Genomic DNA, 19,737 nt, shown 5'->3' on the forward strand with positions numbered 1-19,737 from the left:
CTCTTGGGAAGCTAGAAGCCTCAGAGAAAAGGAAAACAATTCTTATCTCATTTGCTTCTCCTGTATAGGATGTGTTTGGAGATTGTTTCATTGGATTCTGGTGTGAGTTGTTTTGACTCATTGGCCAACCAGGGCGAAGCTGTGTCGAGACTCTGGAAAGAGTCACGAGTTTACATTATTAGCTTTTTAGCATTCAGTATCTTTTCTGTATTCTTTAGTATAGTATAGTATTCTTTAATGAAATATAGTATCATAAAGTAACAAATTAGCCTTCTGAGAACATGGAGTCAGATGCACCATTACTGCCTTTGTCAGGGCTTCCCTTCAAATACAATAAGGTCCCACGCTAGGGGCTTTCTCAGCTTTAACCACACTATGAGATTAAGAATCCAACAACAATTTCTTCTGAACCTGGCCTTTGCTAGCTTCATAAAATGCCTTGGAACCTGGTATGGGTTGAGACATCCAGCATTGCTGTTCATTTTAAGTAGTCAGCACACTGGTCACCTTGCAGCAGAAGGGCTAGTGGGGCACACATGACTCATTTAGCCCATGAACAAAAACACAGAAAGGAGGTAGGCAAAATTTATGCTGAGAGGTCCTAGTTCTGTCACAACCCCAATTCCTAAGAAAAAATCTTTCCTTCACACCCCCATAGCAAAAAAAGAAAAAGAAGTTAGCAGAAGATCTTGAGTAATCTTATGAGCAGGAGGTTTCAGTGGCACAGAACAGCTAAGGCTTGCTCCTACACAAGCTATCCAGCAGCAGACTACTTACCAGATGATAAAAGGAATCATTGCTGCATTCTGATCAATTACCTTTGGATGTATGACATTAACATGACATTGATGATGACCTTAACTGGGTAGGTGCATGGCGCAACACAGTGCATCAGATTTGTTAAATTAATTATTTGGATTCTAGTTACCAAATCTGTTTGACAGTAGAAACTGCTCATGATATTTTCACAGGAGCTATAGAAAGCTTCAGGCAGCTGATTGCAGCATAATATGCAGAGCTGACCCCGAGAATACTCTTATAATGTTTTGGAAGGATTTCTAATCCAGGTTTAACAAAACCAGCAGTAAATACATGAGTGAAGTATCAAAGAAATACAAGTTCCTATAGCAAAAGAAATATTTGCAATGAGTGGAAAAATTCCAGTACCTCTATGGTTAAGAAGCCACATAAAACCAAACTTCCACTTTTAAACAAATTTAAAGATAAAACCTTCCCCCTCTGAAAATCACATTTATTTAAAAGATACATCATACTTTAATTCCAAGTCTTTTTAAATTCAAGACTAAATACACACAAAACCAACTTAATCTGCCTGGTAAAGAGTTAATGACTGGCTTTGACATTACTGAATTCTGTGGTTTACGCTCCATTTCAAATAATGCAAACTTAGCAAAAATTTATAAATAAAATTAACAAGCAAGTAATGCTACCCAGCTTTTTTATGCCGCTGTTCCATTAAATAAGCATGGAAAGAATATAACATACACTACTCTTGTATAACATAAACAAATTTTCAAAAAAAAGAGAAAAAATAATTTCAAGCAAACATCAGATTGATGAAGAAACCACAAATGAGCCAAACATTCTGTTAAAAAGCATGAAGACTAGAGTGTGTCTCAACCCTCTCTTTCCCCCTTCCCCAGTTAAGCTGGAACAGGTACCTCCTGTCCTTGGAAGACGAGAGAAGACACCCCAGAGTGTCCAATATTACAGGAAGCTTTGTAGGACCATTTCTCACCCCAAAAGCCAGCTAAACTGGCCTAGGAAAGAGCAGCTGTGTGATGAGAGAGAGAAGCTTGGGCAGATTACTACATCTGGTTTCCCAGACATCCCTCCAGTCCTTTGCTCCAAAGGCCAGCTCCATTAGGACACTGCAGAATTGTGGCACTTCCACACTGTCAGCATCGGGGAAGATTCAGCTTGTATCCTGAGGAAAGGATTTTAAAAAAAAGGGGGCAACTGTGAGGATGGATGGAGGAGGAAAGGCAGGGGAAGAGATGGCCAAGAAATGCTCCTTCTACTTGCAGTGGTTGCTGAAAGTACAGCTGAAACTATAACCTAAGGCTGAAGATCAAGTAATATTTTGAATTGTATACATCTCTGCTTTGGCTCTTTTTGATTACACTTTTATTTCACACAAAAATAAAATGCACCTTTTTTCATAACATTACAAAATTAAACAGGCTGGCTGTCATTCAAGGATTTTAACACACAAATGTAAATATTTGAGTAGGAAAATAAAATGGAATGAGAAGACTGATTTACGTATAGCAAATGTGACCAAAAATTGGGGTTTTCTTTATGCTGAATAAAAACATACAACCTTCATTAGACAGACTTTTCTGGTTCTTGAAACTGCCAAAGCTAAAAGATTAGTGGAGTCTTATTGTCTCTAGGATTCCTAGTCAGGCATGCAAAGTAAGCATTCCTGTATTCAATTTATAATCCTGATTTCCAACACTAGAAGGTACAACAACCTATGCACAGTCAAAAGACTTTTTTAAAAATGGAGCATTACTAGAATAGATTTGATAGAGACAGAAAGGTTATCTGGTCATGCTATCAGACATTTTGGAAACAGTTTCAATTTATCTGGCAAGTTAGCTTCTGGACAATACCTATGTATTTCTGGCAACACTTAGAGAGAGAACAGCATCCTAAAGCAGCAATTGTCCAGATCTTCAAAAAATATGCCTTTTATTTCATGCTACAGCATTAATATGCTTTATGTTTTGGAACAGATAACCATGATATGATAAACATTTCAAGGCATCCAAATAATCTATTTAAAGCTACTCAAGCTTATAATAATCCCCACAGAGGAGAAAATACTACTTTCAGAAACATAAGGCAGCCCATGGAGACTTTGACTCCTGATTAAAATCTTTATGGAAACATGATTTTTTGCAAATTCTAGGGTGACAGCTCCTCATTAAATGAATGACCACTCCTTGTTACTGCATTATCTTCTCTCCAGTCTTCACTAAACCACAAACTTTCCTCTGTCATCCCATACAAGACCTGAGACAACGCCATGGCAGCAAATACAATGACCAACCCCCTATTATCCTGGATGCAGTCGTGTGTTACTCTACTTCAGTTGTTTACACTGCTACATTACAAGCTCTTTGGGGCCACATTTTTTTCTATCAGGTACACAATACTTGCACAATAAAATCCCAATTATACAAATAGCAGTGAGTGACAAAGTGGTTTTCCTTTAAAGTGAACAGACCAATTACAGCTCTGCATGTTATGCTGCATACTTGCAAAAGCTATTGTGATTAATTTTTGTGTCTTAATTGAGGCATGGGCATGATTTCTTGGCAAATTAACTCTTACGGCATGATTGCTCCACAAGGCTGTTTGACAGGACTAAATCCTATATGAACTGTGGAAGAAGTGATGCATGGAGCAAAATGGAAGAGGTTTCCCTTCCTCATTGCTGACGCCTAGTATCACAGTAGACTTGGCAGCAATGGAAAAAAACATAATGCATAAAACCAAACTGAGGTACAGAGCATGCCTACAAAATCTAACAGGCAAAATCAAGTGAGCCTCCACAAAACCCCTTTGAACCAAGAAAAAAATAAAATTAAATTAATTAAAAAAAAAAATTTAAAAAAAGGTGACCTGGGACAAAGTATCTGATCTGCCACGCTAAGGCACAAAAAGCTCTATAACTTTTTGCTACGTTTTTCTAGTTTCTAAACTTGTAAGGAATAACATGTTTTCCCAAATGTAATTCTTGCAAATCATTTGATGATCTTAACTAGAAGTATCAATTAAAGTTTGACAGAGTTATAATGTAATGGAAGCAAGATTATATTAGTGAAAGTACTTGGCAGCCATGAAATTAGAAGATGCCACGTTCTACACCCTTAATGAAAATATTAACAACATATTAAACTAAATCTGAGCCTTCTGCTGATTCTTAGTGTTTCTGTGAAAAACAGTGGCATGTTGTGAATCCCAGAATCCTTTGTGGCCAGAGGGCACAGAGATGATCAGTATGTTTAATATTTTGATGACAACATCAAACATACTGCAAGCGCACTGCAGAGTGATCAGCCTTTGGCAACAGATCTTGAAAACACCGAATTTATTCTGCATGAGTCTATCACCCAGCATGTGCAATGGGTTTGAAGCATTCTGACAGCAGTGGACTGACTGCACACACAACACTGCAAATGCACAAGAATGGCTACATGGCTTTTGGCTCAAAGTCAGCTCACATCTGGCCATCTCCGAAGGAGGCTTCAGTGCTGACTGCAAAAGGCCAAGTAAAAACATGCAAAACAAAGGAAAAACATGCAGAGAAAAAGCATATTTTTAAATTCAACAACTTTTAATAAAATAAAAGATTAATATAAAATCCACACAGATAAATTTTCACAGTACTTAATTGTCATAATAAAATGAATGGAGGAATTTATTTAAAGCATGTTAATAAGGGTGTTGTCCAAATGCTTCTTCAACACTGACCAGCTCAGGGCATTGACCACCACTGCAGGAATCCTGTTCCAGGGTTTGAGTGCCTTTTTGGTAAAGAAATATTTCCTTATTTGAAGTCCAAACCTCCCCTGAGGACGCAGCTTTGAGCCATTCTCATGGGTCCTGACATTGGATGCCATGAAAAGGGATCAGCACTTTTGTCTCTCTCTTTCCTTCTCAAAAAGCTGAGAGAGCAATGAGGAAAAAACCTAGACACCAATAATTTAATGTAATTGCCACTACATTTCTGAAGTAAAATTTAAAATAATACAAAGGAACCTTTTATACAACAGGAAATGCAGAAGACAACAGAAATAACAGCAATATAGTGTCAAGGTGACTGTGTAAAAAAAATATACCAAGAAGATAACAGGGAATTTCCTTCAGAGCCAAGAAGAAAGTTGACTAAAGTTTTCTTCTTGTGAAGTGCTCACTCAAAGTAGCTGGAAAATATCTCAATTATTGCAATTTACTACTGAAAAGATATTTTTATCCCTTAAAATATCTCTTTGCTATATGACATTAGTTATATGTGTTTGTATATGTTATACAGTAGTTCTCACATACTTGGAGATGCTGCTTCTACTCACTACTGATGGATTATAAGATTTAAAAAAATAAAAATAAAAAAATACATGTGGACAAGGAAAACTAATTAATAATGCTATCCCATCTAAGTATGAAATGACAGGCTGGTACAAAAATATTTATCTTGGCCTAAGTATTCTGTGCATTAGCAAAGTCAGCAGTGAAAAAACTTGAAACATTCATAAGACACAAAAAACGATACAGAAAGAACTTTATTAAACCCTAGAACAACAATGAAAAAAACCCTAGTTCTATAGCCATACACAAAAAGCACAGCAAAACAAAGACAGTTTTTTAATCAAAGTGTCTTAAATACAGCAGCCCAAGCTCTCTGGAACACAATTTCAAATTATGAAAATAATTCAGGAGCAATGTTAGAGTAAAGTCTACATTCCCTGGAAGTCAGTAAGAAAGGCTGACAGAAAAGATTGGTTGTAGATAAACAGTCGCCATTCTCCTCCCTCCTCTCTCTCTCTAGGGCAGATTGCAGACACAAGTGCTCTCTGTATAGTGCTAGTTTCCACTCTGGAAAGACCCTGAGTGCACAGCCCAGCTTCCACCTGGATAACTGGACACCCATTCTCTCTCAGTGTGTTCAGAGACAAAACCCACTACACCAAGAGATGGCCCAAGCATCCTGCTTTGGTACTGCTTCTGCTAACCAATAGGAAACTGAAACAGGGCCAATACTTCATATTTGTCCTTTCATGACTGCCAGCTGCCCTGAAATCATACAGAGGATTTACTGATAGTTGTGCAGGGGCAAAACAGCTACTAGGAATAAAGCACAATGTCTTGACAGTACCTCATCAGAACTGCTGAAACCAGAGATCCTCAGCAAAGCTCACAGTCATCTGAAAAGCTCCAGAAACCAATCATTTCATATAGTATCAATCCTTATCATCACCCATAAATACCTGTTTATGGCAAACTTGTAGAAAGAAAAATATTTAACACTAATCTCTTTTAAACTCTCAACGCTCCTAGGTGTACCAGATTAGGGATAATTGCTGAAGACAACTAATGAAACTCAAGACTCAGAATTTTAGTTTTGCTATTCCCTGCTTTGCAATGCTACACGTTGTTCAAGATTTCCTAACAGAAGTGCTATTCAGAACTCAACACCATGCATGCCAGGGAACCATCACGCTAATAATGGAATAAAAAGAAGTGATATTTTGCCACTGCAATTATCCATCCAGAAGCAATTGTTCCACATAGGTTGAGGAAGAGTGTTTCCTGACAAGACTGACTTTCATCTGAGCACCTCGACTGCTACCATAAAGTAAGCTAATGTAGTAGTTAATTATAAAGTGTATAATTAACAGCAGTATATTCCCTGCCATCTGCAACAGGGATGCAATGCTTAAGTATAGTTTTGTAGTGCTACATACATAAGATTTTCATTCTAAACTAGAATTAATAACAACTACTTCCATAAAAAATATTTATATTTTTAACTTAGTTTGCTGAATGAGCCAAAACTGTTTGCAATATAAAGTATTGTCTTTGCCCAGAAAGCCTCTCACAATATGTAGGCTTTTTATAATTATGAAAGCCCCACTTAAGGAAAAAAATAGATTTCGAGTCCTGCAATTTAGCCAAAGCCATCCCAGGACCCCACTCCACACAATATTCAAAGTTCAGGCTTGTTTTACTTTTGTGTCTCCTTGGAATACCGTTCAATGGCAGCTCCCCTAGCCTTCCACTTCATATACTAAGCAAAACCACATTGTTATACATAAAGTTGCTTTGCCTAGGAAAGAAAGAGCCCTCTCATAACTGTAAATGCAATCCCCTAAAATACAGCACTGAACATGACACAGCACATTTTGAAAAAACTTACTAATAAATTGATGACACAAAGAAAGCGCTGTACAATCAGCTGTAGAAAAACTCTGCATAAACAACCTAACAGTAGACATTTGTTCTCCACTCAAAGACCACTCTACTGTATTTCACAATACTTTTTCTTTTACTAGTTTTCCTTACAGAACTCTGCTACATATTCTGATTTGACATCGCTGCTCATGTAAAAAAAATTGAACTACTACTTACTAACAGTTCAAGTTCACAGAAAAAACCATTAAAGTTAAAAAATGAAAATACTCAACAAACCACTTTCAACTTAAGATAGGTTATTTTCTTAATGAAATTTTGTGAAATATTCAAGTTCATGTGACTTGTAACTTCAAAACTATTATGGAGTGGAGAGGAAACATTAACCATGCAAAAGTATGCAAAACCCCCTCAATTTCAGTACACCTTAGTACTGAACACTTAGTCCAAGGCATTATGAAAGTATGCAGCCTGTGCTAGAAATCTACAACAGTTTTTTGCACATTGCACATTGAATTCAAGATATTAAAATAATATACAAAAAGAAAAACAGCTTATTTCAGAGGCTGAAAAAGTACAAGAAATAGGGTAATATTTGTTCAATCGTGGTGATTTCAGCAATCTCTTTTCAATCAGTTTTCGAAGTGGAAAAACTTTTCATGGCACATCTGTACCTCCCTGTTTTAAACTAGAGCTTCAGAAATACATCTTCTGTGAAAACAGAAGTGATTGTTGAAGAGATTGTGGCTCAATAACTCAGCAAAAAATTGAATAATGGCTTTGAATTGCTAAAGTCTTTCAATGGATGGATGAAGATTCTGCAGCCCACAGCTGCAGCAAGCTGGCAGTAATAAATTCTCTGCAAACTAAGGATCTAACTATTTCATCCATTTCTAGGTATGTGAAAGCTGGAGGCAAAGCCACTTTATAACTGAATAAATACTTGCTTCTTTCCTTATGGCCTCTAACAGAGGTAGCAGTGTAAGGCCAAACAAGAATAGAACTCCCTGGAGAAGCCTGCTGTGAGGAACGTCATAGCATTTCTTCAAGAAATTTCAAAACAATAGCTTAAGGGCAACTTTTTCCATTAGAAATCAAATTATTTTGAAAGAGTCAATATTTATAATAAAGGCCACAGTACAACACATGAACTGAATTACTCATTTTTCAATCCAAATGTACAATACTCAAGTTGAAAATACTTTCCAAAATCTCACATTCATTGTCTGCAAAGACAAACAAAACTTGAGTTTTCTTTGTTGTTATGCCAAGTAAATACATCTTTATGCTAATACAATGTTGAATTTATGGTATATAAGTACAATTATAACAGGACAGACAAGTCTGGGGTTTTTTCTTTCCACACATGCCATAAATCGCAATAAAATTTAGATAGTTAACTTAAACAAGGTCATAAGCCTGACTTATTACACATCTTATCTCTGTCATACTTTCTTGAAGAATAGTCCAAAGTTTCTTTAGAACAGCTATACAGTGCTGAGTAACAATTCTTATGCTACTTATAAATGGCAGCTTCTCTCCTGCTCAGTAACTACTTGCCAATTTCAAAATCATCTGTTTTATATTACTGAAAACTCCTAGCTTTCTGAAAAATGTTTCCTTAGCTGTTTCTCCAACAAAATAACAAGCATATTTATGTATTCTCTATTTCAGTTATTGATTATTTCACAATATGTAAATATGTTGTAGAAACTTATCCTACTAAACCAAGAAATCTGACAGGACAGGATTTCTGTCAGACAATCCCAGCAGCCAATCCAATGCACAACAATGAGAGCATTAATTCTACAAACCTAAACAATAAGAAAAAATTAGTGGAAATCACAGATGAGCTTCACAGAAGAAAAGAGAGGTACTTGGCTTTTCACACAAGTTAAAGGAAAGGGCATTTTCAATTTTAAGCAAGATCCTTCTGTGTGCATAATGTAGAACTTAGAATTTGTGAATATGGGCTTTGATTAGGAAAAAGGGTTTCCTTGCATACAACTGATAGGAATAGACAAAAGTTTATCACTGGCCTAAGTAAGATTCATTATGGATCCCTAAAGAAGGATAGATTCAAAAAGCTTTCAATTGTTGGAGACTTCTTACTAGAACATTTGCAACTCTCAGAGCCATAAGTGAAGCCCAGAGGATGTGACATCAAATGTTGCATTTACTCCTTTTGATTCAAAGTATTCCATACAAAGATAAAGAAGCTGCTACACCAGAATTACCTGAGCTTTTTTAATGTACATTTCAGTCCTTCAAAATGGTACACAAACAGAACAAACATCACCTGTGCCTTCACAATGAATACTGACATAATTTGAAATCTGTATTTTTGAAACACAGGTAAAATTTAGATATAAAGAATAAATACTAAGATACAATAAAGCTATCATAACTAACATACATGCAAGAGCTTTAGGCAGATACTGGCCCCAGATAGTGTACTGCAGGTAAAACTTAGTATTTGATTGAATCCATGTGACACTACAAATATCCTACAGAAGTTAAAAGCTGATAAGCTTTGAATGGGTCTCAGAAACACCCCAGAGTGTCTCCACTAAATCAACTACCAGCAAAATCAATGTATTGCTGAATAGGATTTAAGAATCCTCGGGAGGCTCATTAAATTTCCATAGCTGAATGAAAAAGGTTTCCATCACCTTCTTTAAGAAATTAGCGATAAAGTAAAATGAACAAATTTTACCATTTCCACATCACCTCCAAAAGATCCACACACAGAACTTCACTTAAACAATACAAAACAAAAATAAAATACTCCTTAAAAGACCACATTTTGCAAATAGATGTGTACACCATAACAAAAGCATGGCTTTCTACCACAAAGACACCACGAGACACAGCTATGACTACTAATAAGAACAGAGTCATATTGTACCCCAATTATTATGTGTGAAGGTAAGCCCAGATACACTTCAGTGGCTGACTTTTATTGTAGGGATAAAATTTCTTACCTCGAAAAGATTGCTTGGCTCTGTCCACCAGTTCTTCAATAGAATAACTTGCTAGATCTCCTCTGGCATGCTTAGTTTTACAGTAGGTACATGCATTGAGACACCTGTTCAGAAAATGAAAATTCTCAGTTTCTAGCCAGGAAAGCCTTTATAGGCACAGCTCTATTTATTAAGTATCTCTGGAAAAATTAGTTTTTATATCTATGACCAGAAAATAGTAATATTTTGTTTTTAAATCAATGGAATAGTTTCGAAACTGTTTTGCTGTCCTAACTTTTTAAAGTATCTTTCACATCTATATGAAAGTTTGAAAAACAATCAGTGGGAACCACATACAAAACTAAGAGTGGGAATTTAAATATTTTTTAGAAAGGTATAATCAGGTTAATAATTTTTTATTACTGAAGGTCAATCTCTAGGTTTCCGATCCCTCTATTACATAAAAAAACCCAACCTGAACAAGAAAGTAAATGAAAAAAGTCCCAAAAGGCTGCAAGTAGATTTTTAAAAGTGCATATACTTGAAAAGACACTTCCATAATTTTTTATATCTTTCCTTTGGCTAGTGTAAATAGAACAAACAATGTAATGAAGACAGAATCACCAACTAGAAAAGAGTTTGGCACAAAAGACTGCAAAACTAATGAAAACTCCTACAAGAAAATGAAGAAGTAATGTGATTGCTTTTAATTTACCTGACAATATACTAAAGGCAGACTTATTCAGAGTACAAGGATGGAAAGACCAAAACAAAAAAAAACTACCTCTCATTGTAAGCCTGTTATGCTTTTCTTCCCTTCTCCCCTTTTTAGAGCTGATATTGCTCTAGGTTTTTCAGGTTAAAGCATTTAAACCTAAGCCCTAAAAACCTCACAGACCCCAAAAAACTCTTTAAATATTTCTATTGTTCATGCTTACTAGAAGACCATAGATTCTGTCCAGGCCACAGCTTCATAAAATCATACAATCTTTAAGGCTGGAAGAGACCTCCAAGATCATCAAGTCCAACTGATGATCACCATCTGCCTCAAATAAACCACAGCACTAAGTGCTACATTCATCTCTTGAACACTTCCAAGAATGGTGACTCTACCACTTCCCAGGGCAACCTGGTTCACTGCCTGGCCACACTTTCAGTGAAGATGCTCCTCCTGATGTCCATCTTCAACCTCCCCTGGCACAGCTTGAGGCCATTTCCTCTTGCCCTGTCACTGGTTTCCTGGCAAGTGACCCCCACTTGGCTACACTCTCAGGCATCTCTAGAGGGTGATGAGGTCTTCCCAGAGCCTCCTTTTCTCCAGGCTAAAACCCCCAGCTCCCTCAGCTGTTCCTCACCAGGCTTGTGCTCCTGATCCTTCCCCAGCTCTGATCCCCTTCTCTGGACACAGACCAGCCCCTCAATCTCCTCCTTGCAGTGAGAGGTCCACAACTGAGCACAGGATTGGAGGTGCGGCCTCACCAGCGCTGAGTACAGAGGGACAATCCCTGCCCTGGTCCTGCTGGCCATGCTATTGCTGACACAGGCCAGGATGCCATGGGCCTTCTTGGCCACCTGGGCACTGCTGGCTCCTGTTCAGCCACTGTGAACCAGCATCCCCAGGTGCTTTTCCACAGGACAGTGTTCTGTCCGCTCTTCCCCCAGCCTGTAGCACTGCAAGAGGTTCTTCCAATCCAAGTGCAGGACCAAGCATTTGGCCTTTTTGAAATTCCTAAGGATGGCCTTGACACATCAACCCAGCCTGTTCAGCTCCCTCTGCAGACCCTTCCTACCCTCCAGCAGATCCACACCCCAGCCCAACTTTAGTGTCATCTGCAGACTTACTGAGGATGCACTTGATCCCCTCATCGACAGAGATATTAAACAGGACAAGAAAACATTTAGGTACCAGAAAAGGCAAATGTTCCAACTACAGCATAGTTAGTAGTTCAAATACCAGAGAACTTTCAAAACAATATCAAAAAGGCAAAGATAGCACAGGGCAGTTTTTGATGAAGTCACCAGCTCCAAGACTGTGTTTATTACTTGGATGTATCTTGTCTTCTATTAGGATGTCTGGCATCTTCATGACTAGCTGATTAGTGCTTTGCAAACTCAAAAGGTTTTTCTTCACAAAGACTCCACTCACATGTTAGTTCTGCTGCTTTTGCATAAGCAGGGGTTCAGGAAGGGCAGAACACTGCCCAGAATTTGTTCAGCTGCCCTCCTGACACTGCACATCCCCTCAGCCCCGAGACCTTCTCCATTCAACAGCATACTAAGTTCTAGGAGAACATTTAGGTAGTTTGTGATTCTCTCTGGATATGTATATTATTTGTTGTGCTTACCAGATCAAAACATCAGATTTTAGCATTCACTCCAGATCAGAAAACTAAAAGATACTGCTTAACAGCAGCAATCAGGCTGTTCTATTAACTAAAAATGTATATGAAAAAGGTTGCCAGTAGAATATCCAACAGGGTATTAAAAATAGAAAAAATCCCTAAAACTGAATATTTACAACCTGTTCCAAATAAGTGACTCATTGCCACCCAAAGGCAACTTATTCATCAGATGTATCTCCCCTTTCTCCTGCAAATCAAAAGCTTTCCATTGCACAGGATCTGAAGCATGTGTGAAAGGCAGCACTTGAAATCAAGAAAGTGTAAGCAGAAAATTGGTTTATACTTTGTCTGTGTAACCTCTATAGCAAATGAAAATGTTTTTCTTCTAGGTTACTGTCACCTAAAGTTTGTCATGAATGGCTTTCCCTCAAAGCCCATGGGTATTTCTTCCCCTCCATGTTCCCCTTACACAAAGCATGTCTCCTTCCTTTTTTTTTGTTTTCTTGATTTTCTTTTCTGTTAGTTTGTTTTTAAAGCACAACTCTCCATTCAAGCCAACACGTAATTTCTAAGCATGCTCCCATCCCAACATACCACTGTCACACTCCTCTCCCTCCACATCATTCATTCAGCAAACCGGCCTCTTTCCACACAGCTACACAGAGAAAAAACATTACAGATCAGTTAAGGAAACATAAAATCAGTTTCAGAACAAATATGTCTGCCCTTTTGGAAGCAAAACACAAAAGGTGTGATATTATGTACTAACCTTTGTACTACACTAACTTTTGTTTTCTCCAGGAAAATAAAATTACCTGCCATTTTGTCAAACTTCTCGGGTCAAGAAGAAATTTTACTACAACTATCCTGCCCCTTGAACAGCAGGTTACTTTAACACTGGCTTTTTCAATCACAGAAGAGAATTCTGTCTGCCATCAGTAACAAAGGAATGCACCAAGATTTTTTCTCTTGGGATAAAGTAAATTTATTTGGTTCAATTTGAAGCTCAGCTTTGGAAAGAAAACAACAACAAATGAGAAAAATGCAACAACAACTTTTATAATCTCCTTAAATTTGCAAATTCTGCCTTAGAGTTCCAACAAAAATTTTATCACAAATTTCTTGTTGCCTTGAACTGTAACTTTGAATGAAAACAATGCTTTTTGTCAACATTCAGGTGTGTCAAGTCATCCTAAGATTGTTAAAAACTGTAATATTAGTAAGTTACTTTAAAAAACTTCTAAACTTACTCTTTTGTAGTAGAGCTAAAATCTAAACTGGTGTTGAGGTACAGTAAAAAGGATAATTTATGCTGTATACATAGAATTTTCCTGTTCCCTTATCATGTATGGTGCATCTATAAAATACACCATGCCACCTCTTTCTCTCCTCTCCTTAGAATTTATGCATAAATCATATCCATTCCTTACTATGTATTTTGCTCTGTATTTGGGTAGCAATATTTGAAAAGCTTTACAGCAAAAATAGTAAACACTAGAAGTGTTAAGTACTATGCAACAGTGCTAAATACTGAAATTATTAATCTCCAAACCTTGAACATAATTCTCACATCTTCAATCAATGCTCCTGTCCTACAAGACCGCACTACCTGAAAACATGCAGCAACAGCAGCTCTTCTGTGGTATTTCAGTAAACTCTGTCACAAAGATAGCATGGAAATGTGGAGAAACAAGCATGAATAAAGAAGAAGATATTTTCCAAATATTCACAGTATTATTATTATATTTGCCAATATTTTCACAATATTATATTTTCCAAATATTCACTGTAGTATGTGGTATTGCTTCCGAGACATTTATTACTATGGTCTTTAAGTACAACTTCAGAGGGTTTATTGATTTATTTTGGGGTAGGAGCTGAAAGTTGGAACTTGGAGGCAGACTTTTTTCAAGTTTTGCTGCGGTAATTAACTTATTCCACTATAAATAAGTTAAGACACGTCTAAATAATTTAGTTTTTTCATTTTTTTGGTACTTAAAGAGATGATAAAACAAAACCAGAAAGAGACAGACTTAGATGTAACATACAAAAGGATCAGTTTTCGAAAGCAAACTAAAGGAGACAAAACTTTTATATCCTGTTTGTACTATATTTGTTAATAACAACTTGGATAAGGAAATAATCTTTTGGGATACAGCCGATCAACAAAAGGATGCAGATTTAAACTACTTGTAAAAATGCTGAACTAACCACTTTTCACAGATATAAGAATTACCAATTCTTCAAAACAGAAATTTAAACTAAACCATAAGTATAATCAAGGATCTGTAGTGGTTTCTTCCCTAGTAAGCCAGCCTCCTCTCCAAGTTTCCAGCGTAACAAATTACTCATATGTCCATGCTGCCACACACTCAGACCACAGACAATCAAGTGGAAAAAGGATTTTGAGAACTCTGAGAATCTGAGCACTGCCTCTCACTAAGTGGCATCCACCACCAAGTGGTTCACCTAAAACTGACACCTCCTTAAAAAGCAGCCTTTACCACAGCTCCAGCTCACATACATGGGACTACACAGCCAAGAAGCCAGTACTTGCAAGAGAGTATTTGCTTTGTGTTAAACTGGGAGCATTCTTGAAGCATTTATAGCTGGTTTGCAAATGTTAGTTTGTATTGATGCAGGTCAAAGCTTTTTTTTTTTTGCACAAAGAGATCACAGACATTTATAGAAAATAATTAATGATCTTTGTGTTTGTAATTGCCAATTTGTTTTGGCTAAATTTTAGAGTGATTCCAGAACAAAAAACACCGAGCCCTGGTTTTCCAACATACTAAACTGATTAAGGTACTTTGAATTATTAACCTTTTGCTTTGAATTATTAACCTTTAATCAGCTATGTGCCCAATACACAGAACTATTCACAGCAAGATAAAATATTATCCACAGATAAATCACCACCATGTGGCTAATTAAAACACTTTTCAAACATATTACCAAACTGAGCATCATCAACATTTTGGTAAAGTGCCTAAAATTTTCTTGTAGACATAGGTAACAGAGATCTTTACAATGTTTATCTAGTATGTGCTCATGTTTTGCATTATACTAACCTGACTCTTCATTTTCAAAACAGTAATATTCCTCATAAAACACACACTTAACATGAAAGGCTCCCCCTTACACATGGAACTAATTATGAGTAGGAATGCTTATGACACAGCAGACAAATAAAGACTTTCCTTCAGTGGGACTAATCAGTGGATTTCAGCAGCAGACAAGCATGAGAGTGGAGACACGAGGAAAAATATGCTGGCTCCTCTTGGTGGGACTTATGTCACTAAGTTTAGTGAAGACAAGATTCCACGCTCAGATAGGAAAAATATAAAACATCTTTCATTCAAGGATCAGAAAACAGCTCAATTACAGCGTGTGATGAGCCATTAGTGTGTGTGTCATTCAAATTGAAAGTGACTGATCAAGACCACACATCTGTGAGCAAGATGGGAGAGTTGAATGCTCATACATAAAATATATATAATATATATAAAATGTGATAGAAAATCTCTGCTACTCTGCAGGTGGTTAGTCTTGGGGAAGTGTTCCCTCAATTTCTGGAATAATCTGGTAAAATCCTGCTTGCTTCTGAGGTGGTGTACCAAATTGGCAATTTGCATAAAATCATTAATCACAATTCAGACTAAACACTAATATTTGCTATTATGAGATCTGACTAACTTTACGTATTCAAAATTTTATGAAGTTTGTCCTATTTAAAAAAAATAAAAGAAAAAATTCTGCCAGTATTGCAGTGCCACTGACCCCCCTGGCACATTATATCAGTACAAACATGAAAAGATTGCTCATCACTGTCTCCCACACCATTTCTCTGCACCTACCACCAGACTTCCTCAGGTGGTCTCAACAGCTCCAGACCAAGAATATTTTGTATTAAAACTATGGTTTTCCTGAAAGGAGAACATCACTTGCTTGCTTCAAAATACAGGTTAGAGAAGAGTTTTATGCTGTTAAAAGATATTTTTACAGTTTCTATCAAATGTAATTTTGACAAAAATGTTCTGTAGTGTGAATACAGAGAAAACTCCCTTTGCAGGCTTGACTGAGCAAAAGAAATACACAAAATACCTACTGCCAGCAGGTGAAAAGATGGACACCAGTCACAAATTATTCATCAAAAGCTAGTAGAATTCTACAAATGTTTTTCTACTTAGAATACCAAGTTTTGAAAACCTAACAACACTGACACTATACTTATGGTTAAATATCATACTATATTTGTAGAATTAAATGCCAGTAATACTTCTTCGCATTCTACCTCTATGAAGTCTACTTTTACTTCCAAAATATCTAAATTCCCTCAAGCATAACAGTAATGGATCAGGGGGAAAAAAGTCCTTCACAAGAAATTAAAAAAAAAATTAAAAAAAAAAAAGGGCATGCCCAATCTGGCTGACTTGTTTTCAGGAAACTGTTCTTTTGCTTGAAGTTTGCACATTTCACAATAAAGCTTTTCAACTCACAATGGCAGGGAATATAACTTCCTGACAAGTATTTGGGGTATGGGAGGTTGTTTTCACTTTAAAAATATTCAAGATTTAAAATACTTCTGAAACAGTGGCAAGCAATTTCGCATAAAGGCTAATTAGTCTAAGCAGCAAACCACATTATTACAGAAATACTGTTGCTGGTATCCCAGCTTGTTCAGACTGAGCTTGGACACCAGCCACGGGTACACACACGCACTTGAGGTTACAACATTTTCGATATGATAAGAACAGGACTTGTCTGGACTTATCCTTGTAGCCAAGTATTTTAGAGATATGCTGTGAAAAAAGTTCTCTGAAAGTGCAATGCCAGCCTGAAAAGTCTCTCAAAAGAGGTTTAGCAGAAAATAGTATGACCTTTCAAGCAATACTATACAACACATGGGACTGCACACATTTTTCTCAAAGTAGGATGCCACCATGAGATGCTATCTTTGAATTCTGCTACTCATGCCATGCTCAGCAAAATGGCAAGGAAATGCATTAAATTTTGTTCTTCTAAAGATCTTGGAAGCCCGTGTTTTATTTGGTAATGTCTCACTAGTTACTAATCAAAAAGAATTTGGAGAGAAGGAGCGCCATTAGTCTGATAAGCCATAACATGATTCAATTTCGTACTTTAAATATTTGCATTTTCTGAAACTGAATTCCTACAGTCAAGTGTAGGTGATTCAAAGGTCACAGCTGTGTAGTTATATCATCTACATTCACCTTGCTCACTTCAACGAGAATGATTTAAAATCAAGTGCATCAATGGCACTTTTCAGTGTTTGTCTAATGAACTTCTTGATTAGTTACTCTGGCCACACAGTTTTGCAACTGAATTAATATATTAAGGCATTCTAAATTGATATTACAAGATAAAATGTCCCTCTGCTAAGGTGCACACATCTGTGCTGCCCATCCTGACCCAAAACAGTGCAGACCATGATGCTTACTGGAAACTGCAATGCTGGGGTTTTCTTCCTATACAATTCAAACTAAAGCCCTATGATTCACAGAGACATAACTTATTTTAAAATAAGTATTTCCAAATAGCTGTGTGGCTATGTAGAAATCAGCTTTGGGGACAGATCAAGACAGGCATTAATATTAAGAAAGAAACTCAGCTAAAACAGCACAGGTAGATAAATGAGGTTCTGTGGTTGTGTGGAGCAGAAAATGCCATGGCATTGTAACTACAAGTCATCAATTCTTTCAGCACTTCATAAACAGCAATAATGTTTAGAAGATGATGACTCCTGGTCTCAGTCAAACAGCAGTAATGAAGGGGGTAGAAATGAAGAGCTATGGCAGAAGAATCTCAGAAAAAAAGATACTTTCTTAGAAATCTGCTCACAGCTAATCCCAGAGACCCAGCGGCAGAAGAGCCCAACATCACTTTATCACCACGCATGAGGAACTGTAACTCTCAGATCCCTCCTAATGAGCAGCAGTGGCTGGAAAATGACCCCTGAGAACAGGATTCTTGGAGACTTGCTTTAATTTATAAAGTTGCAGAGGGCAGTGATTTGACAACTGCCTTAGTATTTAAAGCAACAAATAGTATATTTGTATTTAAAATACTCTACTGGGGGGCAGATGACTTTGCAAAACTTACACAGAATGTACTGCAAAACATAATTGGGTTAGTAATGAACAATTTCAAAAGCTTTAAAAAATCAAGCTTTCAGAGATTTTAATGACATACTCCTATTTCAATTAAAATTGTGAATTTTAGGGGCGTGGGTGTGTATAATGAGCACATTTAAAGTTCTGTTTCAGGAATGAAGCATTTCAGCAGATCTCTATGACTGGAAGAAGGCTAAAGGGAGTCAAGTGTCCTTCTATAATCAATCCACTTCACTTACCATGCACCTTCACAATATTAGCAGCTTCTGAATCAACCCCACAGAAAACATGGTTGAAAAGTAGACCACTGCCTGTGACAAGAGCTATTGTTTTTACTTCCTGAATGGCTTTTGGGACAGACCCTTTTAGAGTGGTGAAATCTCACAGGAAACATTAGGCTGCAGTTAATTCTGTAACATACAGCAGGTACCACACAGATTCTTGGGATAAAAGGTACTGTTTTTGTACTGGTCAAAACATCCTGAGGGGGGGAAAAAAGTCACATTTCAGCAGCACTAAAACTATCAGGCTTAATTTAGACTTTATCTGAGATTGCCATCAGACCAATTTCCAAAAAAGCATTTGTAAAATGTCTGTGGGAAACTGGATCTGAATTGTTTGGGTAAAATAATGGAAGTAACTGCATAATAAAAACAAACTCACCAATTGTAACTTAAGTCAAAGTTAAAAGGTGCTTATATAGCTTGAGTCATAAGATATCAATATAACCTGAATCATGATCTCTTACATATCTATGGAACCTGATATCAATATAACCTGAATCATAGCCTTTTATACCTATACAACCTGATATAAATACCTTTTTATACAATATAGTGACTAGTATACAGTTAACTAGTTGCTTAATGCTGAATAGACAAAAAATAGGAAAAAATCTCACCAGGTGGATAGCTTTAGATATAGATAAGTATAGTACTAATGAAAAACTGCAAGTGCAAAGCCAATTAGACAGAAAATTAAGAATTTAGACCAGCTAAGACCAGACAGACCAAGGAACACTGTAACTGCACCTGCTCCAAAGACAAAGTTGAAAAGTTCAGCTGCTAAGACGACCTTGGAAGCCTTCATCAAAGACCCCTGACAATCCCCAAATTGGGGAGATGCAAGTGCAGTGTGAAAGAACTAATAACCACGAGATCATGCAATGTAAATCAGTTCTGGAGCCTACATGATGATGGTGTAGTGACATGGTGACCCTAAACAATACCTACTGTACAAACATACCAGAGTACTTGACAAAGGTGGGTGAGTTAGGAGGAGATATCCCCCTCACCACCAGCACTGCAGTAAACAAAGACCTGCTCTGCAGACATACTCTATGGGGATTTATTTCCA

At 37.0% G+C, this 19,737-nt stretch overlaps 1 protein-coding gene across 1 annotated transcript in view; it reads right to left on the minus strand.

Annotated features, from left to right (window-relative positions):
• Nucleotides 1–19,737, minus strand: part of CDKAL1 (CDK5 regulatory subunit associated protein 1 like 1) — a 382,964-nt gene that overhangs the window by 201,146 nt on the left and 162,081 nt on the right. Inside the window, exon 9 of the mRNA XM_059475653.1 lies at nt 9,927–10,030. Within this exon, the coding sequence (XP_059331636.1) occupies nt 9,927–10,030 (104 nt within the window). The remainder of the gene's footprint in view (nt 1–9,926; nt 10,031–19,737) is intronic.

The sequence above is a fragment of the Ammospiza nelsoni genome, chromosome 1, assembly GCF_027579445.1.
Source record: "Ammospiza nelsoni isolate bAmmNel1 chromosome 1, bAmmNel1.pri, whole genome shotgun sequence".
Taxonomy (NCBI): Eukaryota; Metazoa; Chordata; class Aves; order Passeriformes; family Passerellidae; genus Ammospiza; species Ammospiza nelsoni.